Source organism: Blastocystis hominis (assembly GCF_000151665.1).
Source record: "Blastocystis hominis, Singapore isolate B (sub-type 7) whole genome shotgun sequence assembly, scaffold_6".
Taxonomy (NCBI): Eukaryota; class Bigyra; order Opalinata; family Blastocystidae; genus Blastocystis; species Blastocystis hominis.
In genome coordinates, this window is record NW_013171865.1 from 700,948 (window position 1) to 720,694 (window position 19,747).

Here is a 19,747-nt window from a genome sequence, read left to right on the forward strand (position 1 = left end):
TTTTATGAAATCCTTTATGGCAGGTAGCGCGAGCAGTGTTTACGACAAGAGTATAGTCGCTGGAGAGTCGACTGAAGCATAGAAATCATGGATCTTTGGAGGACCGTGAATGGCTGGGGTTGGGCCAAATTTGTGCTTCTGTCTATTTAAAATTTGATTTGTAGATCCCCTTGTCAGAGTGTTTCGAAAAGTTCAACATGCCCGACTTACCGAGGCTGGAGGACCGTGTAAAGAACAATTTTATCTATTTCCGAACCAACTATTTGGCTCTTTATGTTCTGTTGCTGGTCATCGCTGGGTAGGGGGTTTGTCCGCTTTATTCCAAGCTTTTCCGCTCCCATCTTCTCTGTTGTCGATTTTTGTCTGGTCTTTTTGTGGCTGTGGGTGGATGTCAATCTTGCTAAGAGCCTAGCATCCCTTTCATTTGGGTTCCTGCACCCTTCTATCTGGGTGAATTCAGAGTCACTCCTTCTGTTATTGTCGCGGCGCTGACGGGATTTAGTGTGTTTGTTCTTCTGCTGTTCCACAACTACTTCCTGCACTTCATCGGCCTGAACGTTCTGTTCATTTTATGTACGTTATATTCGAAGTGATGTTAGGTAGTGATGGGACTTCATCTCGTGTTCCGAAATAGCAGCTTGATGTCAAGAATCCACATTGGGTTGAACGAGAAGAACAAGTTGAAAAAGTACATTGACTTGTGTGTTTGTTGGAATACGCTCTGACTTGTTGTTGTTGTTGACTCCATACTATTTATCTAGAGACAATTGGAAGTTTGAACTTGCTAGGCCAATATCTTCATTTTTTTCAACGAATCGCAATCATGCAGGAGTCAAAGTACCGTATTCGTATGAACGATGAACGGAGAGATATATTGGTTAAATCAGATAGCGTAACGGTGACAATTGGTTGGAAGCTGCTGATATGTAGATTACTGTCAGGGATAAGGCTTGTATTGCGTTTGGAAAGAGAGTATGCTGTGTTGTAGTGCAATGACGGGTAGGACTTTCCGATGTACTATTTGGAACTGAATGGAAAACAACTGGATTTGTCCTATCCCATTTCTTCCTATCTAATTTCGTCGTCTAGTGTGCTGACATTGAAAATGCGTCAGAATGTTTTGTCAAATGAACTCTGCAGAGTGGCAATCCAGTATGACAACAAAAAGTCAAGCGTAACCTTTGGGGAACGTGGTTGAAGTGTAGAAGTCGTACAATTGCCTAACACCCCTAAAAACGATATTAGCAAACTTCATAGATGTTGAAATGATAAAAATTCCGCAAGGCTTTCAGCCTGCTTTAGTCCAGTTTCGCTCGGTTTTTTCTGGGAGCGATTTGGAGAGAAGTCTAGCTGGTTTGTTGTGAAGTGCGTGCTTTATTGATAGATTTTGGGTGGATCAGCTCTTCCGTTATCTTTCGATTTCAATTGGTGGCCTCCTCGCTGCCTCCGCTTCTTCCTCTTTTGAATTTGAATTTGAATCGAGTAAAAGTCGAGAGTGAAAGTGAGAATGTTGGAGGAGGTGAGGAGGAAAACGCATTGAATGGAGTTGTCAATGAGTGCTCTAATGCGAGTGTTCCTGCGATTTCGGTTTTAAATTCGATTAAAACTGTTAATCCCAATGACAATGACAATAACAATAACAATGACAATGACAATAACAAAGAACAAGGAATGGAAGTGAAAGAAAGCATGGAAATGGAAAACGAGCAATCTCCTCCCAGCGAATCTCTTTCCTCCTCCTCCTCCTCGGTTTTTCCCAGCCAGGACTTGGTCTCCCTGATGGCCTCGACTCCGGAGAGCCGTTTAGAGCGAATCCACACCGAGCTCGCGCTGCTGCACTCGCAGTACTCCGCGTCGTCGCTTCATCCCGCCTTCTCCCTTCTCTCCCGCATCCTCCGCAACATCGTAGCCTTCCTCCTCCTCCTCCTTCTCTCATCAGATCCGCGACCCCTCCTCCCCCACGCTCCGCACGCTCAACCCCGCCAGCGATTCCTTCCAGAAGCGCTGCGCCCCGCTCGGGCCCGTCGTCGAGATCTTCGCGCAGCTCGGTTTCCGCGCCGCCGCCACCGAGAAAGGTCCGCGCCTCGTCCTTTCCGACGCGCTCCTCGACGTCGATCTGCTCCAACGCGTTCTCGACGTCCTCCCCGCCGACCCCACGCCGACTCCTCCCGCCAATCCCCCGCCTACGCAGCCTGCTGGGCCTGCGGAACCTGCGGAGGCTCCGAGCGAGGCGTTCGACCCGACGAAGCCGATGCTACTGACGACAATGAAGCGGACGGAGGGGGCGAAGACGACGGAGATGCGCGTGAGGGAGCTGGAGACGCGGATGGAGCAGTTCGAGAGCGAGGTTCCGGAGCGCGGCTTGCTGGTGTTCCGCAGTGAGAACGGAGTGAATCCGCGCAATTTCGGGGCGGACGTGGAGTCCAAGATGATGCATTTGTCCGATGGCGCGTACTCCGCGGCCAACCCTTCCAACGCCTCCAGTCCGCCCAGCAGCGCGAGTGCGTCCGATTCGATGGAGGATTCGCGGCTGATTTCGGAGGTTTTGGAGCGCAAAAAGCGAGCGGCGGAGAGCAACGCGCAGCTCAAAACGCGCGCACAGAGGGAGCTCGAGGCGCTCCAGCGACAGCGCATGTACAGGAGAACTACGGTGCGGGTGCACCTCCCAGACTCCACGGTGATCCAGGCGTACTTTGCGCCCAGGGAAACCATCGCCGATGTCATGGGGGTCGTCCGCATGGTTCTCATCGGCAGAGCGGAGAGCTTGCCGTTTTATCTCTTCCGAACACCGCCTAAAGAACGGTACTGCTGTCCAGGCAGTGTGATGTAGATTGGACCCGAACGCCACGCTGCGAAGTCTTAAAATGGTACCGACGGCGCTGGTGTACTTGGCGTGGGAGGTAGGAGCGAGATCGGAGAGTGAATGGATAGGGAGCAACGCCGGGCGTGGAATACGCTGAGTATCTGAATCTGGAGTTCTTCCGTGTGCCAGAGTCGATCCCGCAGGCTGATCGAGGAAGGTTGGTAGTAGGTGAAGACGAAGATGAAGAGAAGAAAAAGAAAAGTAGCTCCGTTGGTAGTGTGTGAGTAATGGAATAGAGAAATCGGGTTTTGCAAAATTCCTAAAGAATTTGAAGTTGTACCCTTGTTTGTTAGAAATGTGAATTGTGAGAAGGTTGTAACAAGACAACTTGTCCGAGTGGTTAAGGAGACAGACTAGAAATCTGTTGGGCTTTGCCCGCGCAGGTTCGAATCCTGCAGTTGTCGTTTTTTCTTCCTTTATTTTATATATATTAAATATATATAGCACACTTATTAGACTCCTTCAAAACACCAAATGTCAAACGAGCCAGAATTTGAGACTGTCATCTCTGAAGCTGACGTAGAAGTGGGAGTTGTTCCTGTTCCAGCAACCATGGAAACTGCAGAGCCATCGGCTGCACCTGCTTCCTCTGCTTCGTCTGGTGGATGGAGTGTGCTCAGCATTACAGGTATCCAGAAGGTAGGACTTGTGTGATAACCTGTTTTTTAGTATTTTGACTTCGATACAAAGGAGATCGTGGATAGAATTAATCCCCGAAATCTATTTGTCAAGAAGAATGAGCTCCTGAGTGCTATTATGAAAAAGCCCGATTTGTGCGCTCCTTGTTTCCTATAAAGTAATGTGTAGATATGTTGCGTTCTGGACAATGTTTGTGTGCATTATTGTCCATGGATGGATTACTGCTTTAAAGGATGACCGTGTGCATGTATTCTTCAACTATTGCTTCCGTTTTGCGTTCTCATATATTCTAACTCTCCTGGTTTCAGCATCGGTATTGTGGATTGGTACAATGTATGTGGCCGATTCTCTGAGTGTGGTGATTTCGATATCTTACTCTGGATACCTTCTCCTTCTCTATGAGGTGGTTCGTCTGGTGTCGGTTATAGTCTTTATCCTTTCCAATTTCGACCCCACATTTTTCGGATTTGTGCTTACCAGCGCAGCCCTGCTCTACGTGAATTTCCTAAACATCTTCTATTTCTACAGCGTATCGATTCCCTGGCCTCTTCACATCTAGGAGAAGAACAAGACGATCGCAGCGATTCTGTGTGTTGCTCATTCCTTCGTAATTCCCGTCTGCATGCTCCTCGCTCGGTCCTAGTGGTCCTTTGTTTGTTCCAACAATCACTCCACTTCATGTAATCCATTCGAGCCACCGCCGCCGCTCCGATCATTCCTGCCTTCTCGCCGCTCTCCGAGATCGCCAGCTCGCACGACGGTTCCTGGATCGTCCAGTGGAAGTGGCGGAACCGCTCTTTGATCTTATCGAGGAGGAAGTCGCCGGCCAACGCCAGGCCTCCCGAGAAGACGATCAGCTCCGGGTCCAGCACACGGCACAGATTCACGCAGCACACTCCCAAGGCTTCGGCCGCGATGTCCACGCAGGCAGTCGCTACCGCGTCGCCGGCCTTCGCAGCGTCCATAATCGCTTTGGCAGTGAGCTTCTCGACGGCTCGCAAGGAGGTTTCCGCGTCGGGATGCTCCTGCAGATAGTCCTGCGTCACCAGAACCAGTCCATTCGCAGAAGCGTACTTCTCGAAGCAGCCCTTCTGGCCGCATCCGCAAGGCGTTCCATTGACCTTGTAAATCTACACACTCATCAGGCAATCTATTACTCCATACGGCGTGGCCTGGCTCGCCTGCCCAGCCGCTTCCTCCGTGAATTACACGGCCATTCACCACGACGCCAGCGCCGATTCCAGAGCCAAGAGCTAAAGGTTATTAAAAGAAGAAGAAGAAGTGTGGATACTAATCATCACCATGTTGCTCTTTCCCTTTCCAGCGCCGATCCAGCATTCGGCGGCACAGGCGGCATTCGCGTCGTTGTCAAGCACCGCCTAGAACTTAGGGTTATCAATCAGTTGTACAGCCACTCCCGTAGCCTCTGTGATAAGGTTGGCAAGAGGAACGTGATCCCACGTTGGGAAATTCGAAGCCTTGATCACAACTCCATTCTAAATGGCAAAATATTACACAAGATTACATCAAAGTCGATAGTACCAGGAGAACCAACTCCAATCTCACTAATGTCGCTCCACTTAAGTCCTGCTTCGGTAACAGCCTTAGCAGCAACCTCAACAAGCGAACTGACGACTCCCTTATCCGTATAATCCGTAAGAGGCTGAGAAGCGGTGGCAAGAAGCTCTCCCTCATCATTCACCACTCCTGCTTTTGCATTTGTAGCTCCGAGGTCAATGCCGACAAAATAGCGCTCGCACTTTTCCTTTTTCTTGGAATTCTCAAAACAGTGCTTCACTCCATATCCTAAGAGTGCCGTAGCAAACAGAGCTCCTCCCACTTGCAGAATCGTTTTCGTCTTATCACTCATACTGACCTTGAATAAGAATGTACAAAAACGCAAATTTGTATGAAACAAAACCATCAAAGCAACCAAATCCTCTACTGCATTTAGGCTTTTTGCTCCTCCTCCTTCTTCTTCTCAGCAAGCTTCTGGTGAACGAGCTTTCTGTACGCCAGCTGTCTGCGAGTGAGACGCTTGTGCGTGGGCTTCTACACCATGACACTACGCCTCCATACTTACCGAAGTAGCCTTCTTCACCGCAGAATCCTCCTCGGTGCACATCATCTCAATGTGAGCAGGGTGGCGGAGATAGGCTGCACATTACCAATCAAACCAACTGCCTACGGCACACACGTCCGTGAGCGCGGTAGGTGCGACGACGCATCACGGGAGCCTGGTTCACCTGCACATGGCTGATACGAAGGTTCTCCACGTTCAGACCCTTCGCCTCACCGTTGGCCTTCAGGTTGTTCAGAAGCACCAGGAAGAACTTGCAGGCAGCCTTGGGCCATCTGCACTGATCTCCAGGAGCCTTGATGGAGTGAGCCTGGGCGTGACGACCAACACCGCCGTTGAAGCGGGTGAACGCAACAGCCTGCTTGTGGGCAATCACGTCGTTAAGGTACTTCTCGGCCTTGAGCAGAGACATGTTCTTGATGGCAGCACCCACCTCGTGAGCGTTCTTGAAGTGCACAGTCAAGTAAGAACCGCGGGCTTGGCAGCCTACACATAAGCAGCATTACAACGCGAAAAACTCTTCTTAGTGTCAGCAGGAGTCATACTACAAAAACAGGTTAGAATCGAAACAAACGCAATCAAAAACAAGAAAACACAGCCACAACAAAGCAACCACTAAAGTATTGCATAGGCGTGAATCCACTTACCTGTACTTCACCATTTTTCAACAAAAGGAATGTTTTGGTTGCAAATCTGGTTATTTCCTTTGATTGGAATGGACTCAGCGCAGGAAAACGGGGAACATGATGATTTCGCGAAATTATAATATCAATGATCACTGTACATTTTGCAAATTCGCTCGATTTTTGGAATAATAAAAAGGAATGGAAAACCCTCCGGAAGCAGTGGAAATTGATGAAAAGAAGCGTAGAAAGAAGGAACTTGCAGAGCAAAAGAGAGCTCAAAAGTGTGTGCAATGGACGTTGTAAACTGTAGATTTGAATATATAAAAATGAAGACAAAGGAGCGCACAAGAGAAAGCATGTAGAGCCAGCGATTGTTGCTTTGAGTTTACAGAAAACGAAAGCGAAGAGCGTTCGCACAACGACGGGACAAGGAATGTGAGGGAATGACAGAGGAAGAGCGAAGGGAATGGATGGAAAAGCAAAAGGCGGAGGGTAGGTTTTTATTTGTTGAGTTTTTATGGCTAGGTTTACAAAAGAAGGCAAAGCTGGTGGAGGCAATGACTACAGGACAGCGAGTTGCTATAGATATACACTATCAAGACCAAATGAACACCAAAGTTGCTTTTGATCTGACTCTTTACGACTAGGAGCAGTTCAGCGTGGTGCGTCAACTCGGATTATGCCATAAAGCCAACAAGGAAGCGAAGGAACCTGTGTCGATTCATGTGTGTGGAGCAGTAAGTCGAAGGATCGAAATGAGACGCAGACTCCTGAAACGACTCCGCCTATCAAAGCAACGGGTGGCGACAAATGGCCGATGACGTTCCATAAAGAAGACTTGTAGTTCGTTTTTCTCGAGATGACCAACAGAAAAGACGTGTTTTCAGCGGATGAAATGGTTTACTTCTCCCCCGACGCACCGGATCCGATTTCCACGATCGACCCTTCCAAAGTGTATGTGATCGGCGGTCTGGTCGACCGTTCGATTGCGAAGGTGAGCAGAAAGCCAAGCGTGTGATGGATAGAATCAATCGTATGATCGAGCGAAGGAGCTGGGCGTTCCTTCGGTGCGGCTGCCTCTGGCGGAGTTTTATCCCGAGTGTCAGCATCGAGGTGATGATTAGCGAGAAGGAGATGAATCGTAGTGATGAATATCAACACTATCGTGGAGATGATTATTGCTTTTAAGGAGACAAATGACTGGAAGACGACGTTTGAGCGATGCATTCCCCTTCGAAAGAAGAAGGTGGAGGATGAGACGGGACATTCGTTCGACTATCACAGCATCCATTCTGTGAAAGAACTGGAGAGTATTAGCGAGTATCGGATCAATCGGTTCCAACTGAAGCACGCTCTTCATATTTATTGCCAGAAGCATCAGCTCGATTACGAGTTTGAGAACCGAGAAATTCCCTACGAAGAGTACGAGCAGGAAGTGAAAGAGCAGGAGGAAAAGCCGCCCTATTTCCGTTTCCATGCGAAAGTGAAGGTGGATGGGAAGATGATGGGAGAGGGGAAGGGGAAGAGTCAGCGATCTGCGCAAGGAAAGGCTGCGTGGTACGCATTGGTCGAGCTGGGAGATATCGAAAAGAATGCATGAAGGGGATGGACGGATAGGAAATGGGGTTGTTTGTTCTATGGGAAATATAGAGGAAGAAGAGATCATGCTGTTTGCTTAAACAACAAAAAGAGACGATTCAAGTTCATTACAGAGAAACAATTCCTTTTTTACAAACTGTGTGAATGGTATCCACATGATGGAACAAATCTTTTCCATAATAGAGAAAGATCTTCTTAAACCAAGGACTGATCTTTTGATCTTGGTCGTTGGCAGAATCTATAAACTACATATCACACAAGAAAATAAGAACTAACGTGACAAATCTCATCATAAGTCATGTATTTAACTTCACACACTTCGCTAGGGTTGAGATTCAACTGGACATCCTTTTTAGCAACTAACACATGATCGATTTCATTTTCTCCCCATGTGTCATCACTGGGAGCACTGTAGTGTGCATTTAAAACGTTTACAAAGTCATCAGTTGACCATGTACTTTCAGATATTCCAAGTTCATGGTTCAGCTTCCGAATAGCAGCCCTAGATACTACCATTACACTGGTTCATACCTCTTGACTCCAATATCATTTTCCACTTCCCTTTCAGCTGCACAATTCAGAGGATGGCTGCAGCAGGTATTTGCCCAGTACAGAGGAAATGTAATCTTTTCCGCTGACCGTCTTTGCAGGAGTAAGCGATTTTGAGAATCAAATAAAAAAACACTAAAAGCACGATGCTGAATGGTCGAGCCATCAATTTTATTTCGAAGATGACCTAGATCATGATAGAATAGCAAAAATACAATCCTTCTTTGAACCTTCTCCAATTTGATTATCGTGGTCGTCAACAACGATGCATTCTTCTTCCATATAGACCCACTGATCGTTCTCCATGGCTTGCGAAATGAATACTATAATAGTATTATGCAATGTCCCAATAATATAATTCTTGTTTGAAATACTATACTAAATAGAAGCATATTTGAGCAAAATGGTCCCCTAAGTTACACAATATGGGCTACCTCATTTTGATAGACGCATTTCTATTATTTCGTTGATTTCTCACCGATTGTAAGAGATTATGAAAGCATCCACCACTACGTAGGCGATTTTCCTCTATTCCCTAATTTGGATAGCTCTGAAAACTTTGATGACGTTATTAAGAGCGTGATGCCCAAAGGGCTTACCTTTGGTCACAGTTTGTTTCTGCGTTCTCGTTAATGCTTTAGGAGTGTGTTTCTATTCTGTCGCTCTGATCGCCACTGCTTTCCCTCTGTACCTGTTCTACAGCAAGTTCTTCAGCGTGGAATTATCCGTATACTCTATATTGGCTTCTTAGGGCTAGAATTACCCTGTGTTCATTGCTGTGAGTTTGGTGTGCTTGGTTCTCCTCGCCTTGAGCTATGAGAAGCTTACCAACGAAGAGTTCGGAAACGTTATGGAGAGAAAGTAGAGGTGGGCAGTGATGTTGATGGATAGGAGAAAGTACAGTGAGAACATGGATGAGAAGGCTGGACAGAATGAGGCTGCTGCCTATGCTATGTTCATTTCGAACCTGCTCTTTGAAGGAATGGTTGTGCTGCTTGCCTTCGGTATTGCTCCTCGCCTCAACTTGAACATTCCCACCTATATCATGTATGCTGCGGTTACTCTGATCTCGGGTCTTACAACATTTGGGTTTAGCTATGGATTCTTCTAAAAAGCTACAATTATTGGGATTTTGTACAGGCTTGTGATATTCTTTTGTTTGTTTTATTTCTCAAGTCGAGAAAGGTTGAGAGGGAATGGTGGTAATTGTTTTTGTAAAAGTGGAATGAAATCATACCTTGTTACTTAGTGGTTGCCTCTGGTATAGGATATTATTATAGTGGAATATTTACTTCGTTTGTAATGTATTGATTGCGTGTTTCATTGATATCATTCGCTTATTAAGGAAAGTGAAAGTGGTAATAGTTAATTTTGTTGTTTCTGTCATGCAGGTGAATTATGTTAAGTGCTAACAACTATTATGGCCTAATTGCCTCAGAAAGGCAGTCTACTGCTTGTGTGTACCATTGTAGATTCTAAGTATATACTTGGAAAAGTTATCCTATCATGGTTAAAAATGAAACACAAGCATCATACGCTATTAATCAAAGTATAAGAATACTGTGGGAGAACTATTTAGTGAGCTCGTGAGCTCGTGAGTGTATGAGTGAATGAATGAATGAGTGAATGGTTTGGTTTAATAATAATAGTAAGAATGGATAAATAAATGTATGGAATGAAATAAAATATTGGAGTAAAAGAACAGCATCGAGACTTCTCAGCGAGTCACCCACACTGGTACTAACTCGACTCGTGATGACTTAGCTTCCTAGATCGGACGGGTTAGGGCGCTTTCCATCAGATATGGCCGTTCTCATTTTATTATTATTCAATTACCTATTTAAACATCACATTCTTATCATCATTCACTCACTCACACTCCATTTCTATTACACTTATTTCTTTTCATTTCTATTCTTTCCTTCTTTTAACAACAAATCAATTCACTGAATGAATGCGTGAACGAGTGAGTAATTTGTCAGTTTTAATGGATGTTGATAGTGTGTTAATGATATTGGTTTATTAACGGTGATTTGTGGTTAGAGATATTTCTCAGACTCCGTCAGTTGCGAGACTACAGCTTAAAGTTGACCCTAATTATTTGTTTAGTTTCTCTCGCTGTTGCTGACCTTGGACAACTAGTTTTTTGTTCATTATTGGAAATTTGGTGTGAAATGTTGACTATTTTATATTAAGCTTGCCTTTACTGTCTATCGTAAGGTGAGGTAAGCCATGTACTATTGTTTGCTCATCCATGGCTCACTTAGTAATGGTACGTATTCGTGGATCAACTCTTCAAGTATCGGAACCCCTTCATCACTTCTAGGATTGTATTGTTCCTATCAAAGGAAAGACAACTCGTTTTTCATGTCAGACAAACGATAATGCACGATTTTTAGTGTATGCACATTGCAGTCTAAGATCCATCTTTTGTAGCCTGTGCACGTTTTGAGTGTTTCGGTAAGCTCTATGATGGTATTTGTGAATGATTGGTTGTTGATGGGTTTGAATGTATTTTCGCTCCCTGCATCTCCCTTCCTCTCTGCCTCAAGTACACGCTTGTACAAATCGGTGTTCTTCACACGCATTTTCTCACCATCGATTGCCACATTACAAGAAACACCCTTTACTACATTGTGTATCACTTGCTTCTCATCCACCAGACAATATATCTTCGATCTGAGTCCCACAAACTCCTTGATACGATGGACATTGTATTCATCCTTCAAAATGGGTTCCTCTAGTTTCTTGTTGATGTTGAGAAATGATGACAATGAAGGGAACTTTCTCTTGTCCACTATCTGTTCGTAATAGTTCACGAGTTGTCAATAGAAATAGCTCGTGTTATCCAACTCCGAGAAATCGAACGACTTGTACATGCCGCACATCTTGTGAATGTTGTTTCCTCGAACCTTCAACTGCACGATGAACGAGCCTGCGTCTTGTACCAACAGCTCTACGTTATCGAATGTGATCTTGAGCACATTGTAGTAGAAATTTTAGATGTTGTGTTTGGACATGTCGAGGATGGCAAATCTTATGAGGAATGGTTTCACCACTTTTTTCACCTCATAATTCCAATTGATACCATTCAGATTCTCGGAATACATGGCGCTTTCTGCGGTCATATCGTGCCCATGCTTCTTAATGATAGCCTCACATTCATTCCAAGTGGTGGCGAACTTCAATTACATTCGTTTCAATCCAGTCTCCACGAATTTGCCATAGGTTAAGTTTGCCAATAACTTGTATAGGTTCTTCTCCGCAATAGTCTTGGATTTGGCTCGTTTCTCATTCAACATGTTCACATATTCGAATATGAATGAAGCTTGTTTGAGGAGTGTATATGTCAAATCCTATGAACGAAATCAACCAAAGTAATTTGAATGAATCAATGTCGTACATATTCAGTAGCAATCCAAACAATTACACGTTCAGGAAGCTCGATAACATGCTCATCAATATGCCCGAGAATGACGGCAAACATGTCCTCGTGTGTGAGACAGTGGATGGCGTTCATCAATATTCATGGACTATACCTTCTGGGTGTTTTGTGAAAGTCAATAATGCCACATTGTTTGAACATACACTCACATCCACTCAACCATTCAATAATCAATGCTAATTCGAATTACCTTCTGCTTTATATCTGACGATCACATCGATTCCATGTTACAATGAGAATGATGCCCTATTCAAACATTGTGATTCCATCGAATCGATTGTGGGTAAGGGATACAAGGTGAGTGTTTCAATGGATGGTGTGTGATTGATCGATGTACCATTCATCGATATGTTCAACAATCTTGTGACCCTTTCCCATACCAAACTGATAAATAGCATAGATTGGACAAGTGAGAGTCATATGATCTCTGTATTCACGAATATCCCTTCTCTCGTATGTCTGGGAGGTGTGAAGAGCATCACGATCGTTTTCAAACACTTGAGCGAGGTTGTTGTTGTTTCTTCTTCTTCTTCTTCTTCTTCTTCTTCTTCTTCTGGGTGCTCGTAATGGGTCGATGTGATTTTGCTGCCTCTCTCAATGCATTTGGGTTCCTTTCGACTCTTGGATCGAGTGACAGGCGGTGCTGGTTGTGGTTTCCATTTGCTTGCCAGGAGTTCTCAATGATAACACTTCTGTGTGCTATCGCTTTCCACATTCTTCACTTCGTACATCAATGGCATGATGTGATCGTCAATATCAACAACTTCAACCAAGTCCTGAGACCATTTGCTCGTCAATGATCGCTTTTCCAGAATACGAGGTCTTCGTGTCACTCCAACATAATCACCAACATCGAATTGCAGTGTTGTGTCCTTTGCTGTCATATTGGATGGTTCTGTTTTCTCCATGTACAAGATATCGTTGTTGTTGTTGTTAAGCCAAATGTCATTGGGTGTATATCCGATGTCTCTGTTCTTCCTTCCATTATGTCTACGAACTGCACCATCGATCAAATCAAACCATACACCTTTCGATTGATTGAATGGAACCATGATGTGTCTCCTTGATATCTCGAATTGTTCGTTCAGCTAGTACTGCCTTATTCGCTGAATCCATGTGATACATGGTGATGTCATACTTGTTCAAGATATTGGTACGAAAGATGGCATTGGTGAATTCGGTGCCTCGATCCGAGAAAATATGCTTTGGTGATTCACCATATGTCTGAATGATATCCTTCATCGCATGAGTGACTTCTGTAGCACTCTTGCTTTTCAGTTTCCGAGTCATCAGGTATTTCGAATATCCATCAATACATACAAGGACATATTTGTATCCACGATTCTTGTAGAATCCTGTACTCTTTTGTCTTCCTAATACTCCTTGTATCGATTTGTGTTGTTTGGAAGAGAAATCGATGAGATCGATGAAGTATATGTTTCTCTTGAATCCACTGATGATCACTCGAGTTTCACCTCTTCGTTTTGCTGGTTTCCGTAGTTCCTTGATCTTATTTATGTTCCCCACACACCTCGATAAATGAATCGCTTTATTCATGGAATGAATAAGTTGTGTCAGAGGAAGAATCACAAACTGGTAATAGACTCGAAATGCCTTTTCTCCACTATACACTATTTCAAATAGAACATCACTCACATTCAACATTGCAATGATCGTTTTGATATCATATGTACCTCGTGAAATCGATAGAGTATGGAGACTGGATCCAAATACACTCATAACTTGTAGCCATTGTGGAAATTGAGAATGTAGTATTAATCATGGTGTTCAGAATGGCAATGATTTCACTCAGTGTATAATAACCAGGCGAGATCGTTGCCTCTTCACCATTGATGTTTGTCACCACATTGGTTGAGCCCACAATATTGAACATGACTTGATTGGGTTTGAATAGAACAGTCATGGAAGTGATAAATGGATTTCTGAACTTGTAAGGATTGATCCAATCGAATGAACCATTGATAGGTGAATCTTGTATGAGAATGGAATAATGCATGTTCTCTCTTTACCAAAGACACTTATGACTTGCATGGACAACAATAGATGGATTAGTGATGACAATGTACACATATTGGCTTTCGGTTATTACAAATAGGCAAACAAACATGTAAATACGAGAGAAATAACAATAATTCACCTTAGCTAGGTATGTCTACTACTTTCTTGCATCCAAGTATAACTGACGCAACAAACACAAAAATAGAAACGAGCACTAGGTTGATAGTAGAAAGGAATTGGTCTAAGAAAGCACGAAACCTGGTTCCTGACCGATGATTGTCGACCAAACAGCCTAGGAACGATAGTCGAGGACTCAGAATCGGTTGGTCGATTACATCAAAGGACAAAGGATCGCAATTGTTGTCATTGTGCAAAATAGCATATAAAGAAAGCTGCCACCAGATTTCACGCAAATAGTGCCATTTTCTTACTACTATTGTTCCATATTAATGAGGTTTAAGATAGCTACAAGTTGATAAATCATATTATTATTGATCGAAAGAGCTTTTGTTATTGTGAAAATAGGATCATTTTTGTTATGTGACATGTATCAAATATGGATGAACTCATCAATAGAAATAGGAAGGATGAATCAGTCATTTACCACAAGTATTGTTGTATTTCCTTGATATATGACTAATCTGTATAATATAGTCTCGAGATACTTTGAATCAATACTTGGACAATGAATATCTGCAATAGAATAACAACAAATGTGTATTGTTTTATTTTAGTGCATATTGTGTGATATGAATTGTATCACAGCCCATAATGAATTCACATTCTAAATATGACAACTAATAATGTTGTTAGTTCGTGTTATAAGCTGAGAGAAGGAATGAGCAGTATTAACAAACAAGAGTCTTCACAATAGTTATTCTCAATAGTATTGATTGTGATTAGTTGATGTTTTGTCATCATCATCATCATCATTCTGTATGGGAAGATAGAATAATGTGTATTTGTGATTGATTGTATATTTTGGCTTATTAGTATATTCCATGGAATAGAATACTGTGAAAATAGGATAGGTAAGTGTGGAATAATCAGAAATGGCCAATATGAATGAAAACAACAATACTAGAATGTAATAGTATAGTAGAAAATAACATATGTATGAAGTAGTAATGGAAATGAAGTCATTTTCACAAATTATAACGAACAATAGCTGAAATGATGATATTTCACAGGAATCTGTTTTAGCACATCCTGAAACGAATTACATAGATCATGCATAGTTTTGCTTCAAAACAAACAAAATCCAGACAAACACGATTCTGTCATTTCATTGGTTTAACACAATGTTTGATTCTGTTAAATCCATTTTCATAAAATAACTAATTCTGAGTAACAGAAACAATACTGTTGATACTTAGTACTGGAATAACCAATCGATGAATGAATGAATGATTGGAGTTTGTAATAAATTCCGTTATTGTTAGTTGGAATGCACAATGATTGGTATATAGTGGATGTAATTGAATGATTCATAGATATTATCACAGATTGTATGCTATATGTGAATAGAATAGTACTGGAATGATTTGTGTAATTGGTCACAATCTATTGAATGAATATGAGTTGGATGTACAAAGATTGCATAGCATGGAGATGTTTTGTACCATGAATGGATGAAAGAAAGAACCAAAGAAGAGAAAAGAATAGAAGAAATCGTATTCATTGCTTAAGATCTTAATCCATTCAATGATATGTATTAGTTATTTATTATTGATGTAATACGTGATAATGATAATGAAGAGTGAATGAGAGAGAATCGAAATGAATGGGAATGTGATTGGTTGTGATATTGGAGTTGGATTCGATACGATTTCAGCAATTCAACACTGAAAAGAAAACAAATGAATGAATGAATGAATGAATGAATGAGTAATCCTACAAGCATCGATTTGAATTGAGTGCATACTGTGATTATGTATATTTTGTACCATAAGAATGAATGATGGATTGTTGACAAGGAAATATCGTTAAATCTGTATAAAGTGGACCAATCATGTGAATTGCAATGGGATATTTGAATGATTATACCATCAAATCAATGAATGAACGAATGAATGATATCTTATCTAAGAATTGATTGACAATCTCAAGACACTACTCACAACCAATGATCTGTAAATCAGTAACAAGGATGTCATTCATTCATTCATTCATTCAATCTATTCTATTCTATATTCATTCATATAATCATATTTGATTCACTTTGGTCTGGATGGCTGATTGAATGATTGAATCAACCAATAAATCATTGAATGAATGAATGAATCAATAAATGAAAGATTCTTTCTATGTGGAGTGATTCACAAAACAACAAAGACCTTTATCACAACCAATGAACTCTCATTCTGCATCAATAATGTCATCGATTCAATCATTCAATCATTCAATCATTTGTTCATGGTTTTAGAACTGTTTAACGCATGATTGATTGATTGATTGATTGATTGAATCGATGCCTATTCTGTATACTCTTTCATATTATGAATCTATCAAATAACAAAGCAAATAACAACAATAACGACAATGAATTCGTTAAAATGGCACAGCAACAATAATAACAGTAATAGAAATCAATGAGAAGAATAATAAGATGATTATGTGTTCAAGAGCAATGTCTAAAACAGAAATGAAATGAAATGAAATGAAATGAAATAATGAGCAGCAACAACATAATAGGAACGAACAATAACATGAATAATCATCCAAATGGATGAATTGTGAACTCAATGCAGTGTCCGATATCGAATCAATACCAAATTGATGTAGAACAAACAATGTGTATGTGAATAACAAGCAATAATGAGAATAATAACAGTAAAAGGAATGAGAATAAGAAGAATATCTGAGAACAATCCATAGCTATTGATGATTAATAATAATAATAATAGTAATCATCATAGAAAGAGATATTGAAACAATCATATGTGTAGTTTAATAAAGAAATAAGGAAAGAACCAAATCCATGATAATAGTCATATTATTGGAAATATGAATATTATTATTATCATGGATCAATCAATCAATCAATCAATCAATAATACTTACTGATCGATTCTGGATAATAAATCAATTAGATTGTTATGTGGAATGATCGAAATGAAGAACAAACTCGATATGTGAAAACAAACAAATACCAAGAATGCATATCAATTTCAAACAATCCACATAATTGAATGAATCTATGTGAATCGATTCAGATTTAAATATAAATGAAGAGAAGATCATTTGATTGTCGGTTTGCATGGAAGGATTGATTGTTATCACGAAACATCAATCGGATTGATTTGAAATGATTTCGTATTGTAGGTTCTGATTATTGATTAAATCATTTGATAGATAGTTTGGTCCATTGCTTACTACAACTACTACTATTATTGTTGTTGCTGTGGATGTTGCTGCTGCTATTACTACTTCTCTCTTTCTCCCCTACCATTCATTCATTGATTCCAAACCATCAAAATCGATAACAATACTCCTTGTCAACAAAAGAAGAAATGGAATCAATGAAAGCAAAGAATCAAGTGTTTCCTTTATGACAATCAATGATCCATCAATCTATGAATGGATGAATGATTGAGTGAGTGATTGATGAAGGAAAACAGAATGAATGAATGAATGAACAAGAAGGAAAACAATATGTGTATCACGTGATATCGGATACTGGAAGGTAGGGGAGAAAGATGGGATGATGATGATTCTTGTTCATTGACACTTCGAAGTAATAATGAATTGATTGGTTATGATTTGTTTTGGATCTTCCAAGTCTAACATCACTAACTTCTGTATAATGGAGTTTCTGTTGTCCTCGTTTTGGTGATATTGGAAAGTAGATCTAAATATTGAATAGAGATAGTAAATAGATATTCCAAATCTGTTTCAAAATGTCAATCTACTTGTATCATTGGGGTATGTTCAATCGAAATCGATTCGAGTATTGTTGATAAATAGAATGGAATTGATTTCATATGATTTTCATAGATTTCAATTCCATTTGGTAAGTTTAAGCTTATCTTATCTTATCTTGCTAGGTGATTTGATTTGATTTGATTCATTGTGTTTCATTCGATTCCGTTTGATCATTTGATTTGATTTGATTTGATTCGTTTAATAGGAACACATTTCGATTGATTATGATTGGAACAATTCTATCTGGTTCATTTTACAATGATCTGTGGAATTTGTATTGTTGTTTCAAACTGATGGCACATGATTGATTCGATGATTGGTTGAAATGGATATATAATAATAATAATGATGATGATGATGAACAGAAAACAAACAGATATAAGCAAAACAAAACATGGAACAATCCAAACAAATAATCACATATTTCCTTATGAGAATTGAATCAATTAGAATCGACACAATCCAATTTGTCTGGTGGACAGTAAATAATAAGATGATTGTTAGAATAGAAAAAAGGAATAATAAAGAAAAAGAAAATACAAAAAAGAAAAACTAAAAACAAATTAGAATCATATAATACAAAAGAAAAAGAAAACAAAAGAAAACAAAAGAAAAATGAAAAGGAATATAATGCACAAATGTAAGAAAATAAGAAACAAAGAAAACTAAAGAATAGCAAAACAAACAAGAATAAACTAAAAATCAAAATCGAAAATGAAATAATCAAATGAACTACAATCAATTCCAAAAGTTGAAAAACAACAACAACAAATGAAAAATGGAATAATCAAAAATAGATAAGCAACATCAAAACAATAACAAAACAAAAACAAAAGAATAATGAATCATTGAGTATTATCCAAATGAATACTATCTCAACAAACAAATATGGATTGTGTCGATTCCTATTGATTCAATTCGATTAAGTGCAATGAATCTTGTCAAAACGATTCGATTAAAGTCGTTCGATCAAGATTCATTCGAAATATGTGATTTGTGGATTCATCGGTGTACAATCACAAACAGCATATTGAATATACAATCAAACAATGGATTCCAAGAAAGACCATTATCGAAATACTCATATTCAAACCACAACACAAATGGTTCTCACAATATGCCTCATTATTGTATTGTGATTATCAAATGCTGATTCCATATTGACTTGTTCGAATGGGATCTAATGATTTGAATGATATCAATAATAATGATAATAATGATCAGAAAGAAAGAAAGAAAGAAATAAGAGTATTGTTATGCAATACAGTACAATGATAGATTCCAGCTAAACCAATGATCGAACATAATGATTTCATGAATCTCGATCGAATCAATTGTATAATTCTATCAGTCGATTGGATCGCTATCAATGAATCATTCGATCGATTCTATATCATTGATAATCAAACAAATACAAATACAAATACTACTACTAATGATAGTAATGACGAGGATTGATCGTTGAATACTCATCATCAATCTGATTATGATTATGATTCTGATTGATCGATCCTATCCAATCATTCTATTCATGATCAACAATACCAAAATGATCTAATGGTATTCAATATGCTGAAATAGACCGATGAATAATGTGGATGATGATACAATCATAATGATAATGATGAATGGAGATCGAAAACTAACCAAATACACACCATTCATTCATTCAATCAATCATTCATTCATTCATTCGATCAATCAATGGATTGAAGAGCCTTTCTATTCTTATCAGTATTATTGAGTGTGAATGATGAATTGATTCTTTACAATATTCAACATTCATTTGCATTTTGAATCAGCTATCTTTCATCCATTGATTGATTGAATGAATGGTTTGTGTGATATTGAAGAATACGACATTCCATCCAAATATCGAATTGTGAAACCACGATTGATATTACTACGAACTACAACTATCAAGTATCAAACACATCCGATTTGATTCCATTATTATCAAATTGATAAATCCATGTTTTGTGACTCATTGATAAACAAACAAA

General features: G+C 40.2%; 8 protein-coding genes; 5 read left to right on the forward strand and 3 right to left on the reverse strand.

The window, feature by feature from the left end:
- Window positions 1-4: 4 nt before the first annotated feature.
- On the forward strand, window positions 5-725 carry GSBLH_T00006800001 (uncharacterized protein; the record flags this gene model as incomplete). The annotated part of the gene is made up of 6 exons (XM_013043251.1): window positions 5-23; window positions 83-132; window positions 165-298; window positions 327-380; window positions 413-573; window positions 604-725. The coding sequence occupies 6 exons, from the start codon at window positions 5-7 to the stop codon at window positions 723-725; spliced, it is 540 nt and encodes a 179-aa protein (XP_012898705.1).
- Window positions 726-2,251: 1,526 nt separating this feature from the next.
- Window positions 2,252-3,087, forward strand: GSBLH_T00006801001 (uncharacterized protein; the record flags this gene model as incomplete). The annotated part of the gene is made up of 3 exons (XM_013043252.1): window positions 2,252-2,802; window positions 2,831-2,900; window positions 2,932-3,087. The coding sequence occupies 3 exons, from the start codon at window positions 2,252-2,254 to the stop codon at window positions 3,085-3,087; spliced, it is 777 nt and encodes a 258-aa protein (XP_012898706.1).
- A 145-nt stretch (window positions 3,088-3,232) lies between these two features.
- Window positions 3,233-4,149, forward strand: GSBLH_T00004368001 (uncharacterized protein). XM_013043253.1 has 4 exons: window positions 3,233-3,502; window positions 3,533-3,636; window positions 3,671-4,031; window positions 4,062-4,149. The coding sequence occupies exons 1-4, from the start codon at window positions 3,416-3,418 to the stop codon at window positions 4,143-4,145; spliced, it is 636 nt and encodes a 211-aa protein (XP_012898707.1). The 5' UTR covers window positions 3,233-3,415; the 3' UTR covers window positions 4,146-4,149.
- A 46-nt stretch (window positions 4,150-4,195) lies between these two features.
- Window positions 4,196-5,426, reverse strand: GSBLH_T00004369001 (uncharacterized protein; the record flags this gene model as incomplete). XM_013043254.1 has 6 exons in its annotated part: window positions 4,196-4,539; window positions 4,577-4,632; window positions 4,667-4,755; window positions 4,794-4,881; window positions 4,912-4,998; window positions 5,028-5,426. 6 exons carry the CDS (start codon window positions 5,424-5,426, stop codon window positions 4,437-4,439), a joined length of 822 nt encoding a protein of 273 aa, XP_012898708.1. The 3' UTR covers window positions 4,196-4,436.
- A 1-nt stretch (window position 5,427) lies between these two features.
- GSBLH_T00004370001 (uncharacterized protein) lies at window positions 5,428-6,280 on the reverse strand. XM_013043255.1 has 4 exons: window positions 6,101-6,280; window positions 5,691-6,068; window positions 5,586-5,659; window positions 5,428-5,554 (listed from the first exon to the last, which is right to left on the reverse strand). Exons 1-4 carry the CDS (start codon window positions 6,123-6,125, stop codon window positions 5,453-5,455), a joined length of 579 nt encoding a protein of 192 aa, XP_012898709.1. The 5' UTR covers window positions 6,126-6,280; the 3' UTR covers window positions 5,428-5,452.
- Window positions 6,281-6,678: 398 nt separating this feature from the next.
- GSBLH_T00007188001 (uncharacterized protein) lies at window positions 6,679-7,808 on the forward strand (the record flags this gene model as incomplete). The annotated part of the gene is given in 7 exon segments (XM_013043256.1): window positions 6,679-6,700; window positions 6,734-6,825; window positions 6,856-6,945; window positions 6,957-7,048; window positions 7,079-7,220; window positions 7,234-7,321; window positions 7,354-7,808. The coding sequence occupies 7 exon segments, from the start codon at window positions 6,679-6,681 to the stop codon at window positions 7,806-7,808; spliced, it is 981 nt and encodes a 326-aa protein (XP_012898710.1).
- A 93-nt stretch (window positions 7,809-7,901) lies between these two features.
- Window positions 7,902-8,662, reverse strand: GSBLH_T00004371001 (uncharacterized protein; the record flags this gene model as incomplete). XM_013043257.1 has 4 exons in its annotated part: window positions 7,902-8,052; window positions 8,084-8,309; window positions 8,339-8,543; window positions 8,572-8,662. 4 exons carry the CDS (start codon window positions 8,660-8,662, stop codon window positions 7,915-7,917), a joined length of 660 nt encoding a protein of 219 aa, XP_012898711.1. The 3' UTR covers window positions 7,902-7,914.
- Window positions 8,663-8,829: 167 nt separating this feature from the next.
- On the forward strand, window positions 8,830-9,508 carry GSBLH_T00004372001 (uncharacterized protein). XM_013043258.1 has 5 exons: window positions 8,830-8,869; window positions 8,905-8,966; window positions 8,998-9,083; window positions 9,114-9,217; window positions 9,248-9,508. Exons 1-5 carry the CDS (start codon window positions 8,850-8,852, stop codon window positions 9,465-9,467), a joined length of 492 nt encoding a protein of 163 aa, XP_012898712.1. The 5' UTR covers window positions 8,830-8,849; the 3' UTR covers window positions 9,468-9,508.
- The last annotated feature ends 10,239 nt before the right edge of the window (window positions 9,509-19,747 follow it).

Excerpts from the sequence above, each read along its gene's own strand:
- GSBLH_T00004372001 (XM_013043258.1), top strand. The coding sequence starts at position 8,850 with ATGAAAGCATCCACCACTAC. Across the intron at positions 8,967-8,997 it reads AGGGCTTACCTTTGGTCACA|GAGTGTGTTTCTATTCTGTC; the intron begins GTTTGTTTCTGC and ends TTAATGCTTTAG. Across the intron at positions 9,084-9,113 it reads TCTTCAGCGTGGAATTATCC|AATTACCCTGTGTTCATTGC; the intron begins GTATACTCTATA and ends TCTTAGGGCTAG.
- GSBLH_T00004370001 (XM_013043255.1), bottom strand. The coding sequence starts at position 6,125 with ATGACTCCTGCTGACACTAAGAAGA. Across the intron at positions 6,069-6,100 it reads TCCTGCTGACACTAAGAAGA|GCTGCCAAGCCCGCGGTTCT; the intron begins GTTTTTCGCGTT and ends GCTTATGTGTAG. Across the intron at positions 5,660-5,690 it reads CGCTCACGGACGTGTGTGCC|CCTATCTCCGCCACCCTGCT; the intron begins GTAGGCAGTTGG and ends GGTAATGTGCAG.
- GSBLH_T00004368001 (XM_013043253.1), top strand. The coding sequence starts at position 3,416 with ATGGAAACTGCAGAGCCATCGGCTGCACCTGCTTCCTCTGCTTCGTCT. Across the intron at positions 3,637-3,670 it reads ATTATGAAAAAGCCCGATTT|ATATGTTGCGTTCTGGACAA; the intron begins GTGCGCTCCTTG and ends AGTAATGTGTAG. Across the intron at positions 4,032-4,061 it reads ACATCTTCTATTTCTACAGC|GAGAAGAACAAGACGATCGC; the intron begins GTATCGATTCCC and ends CTTCACATCTAG.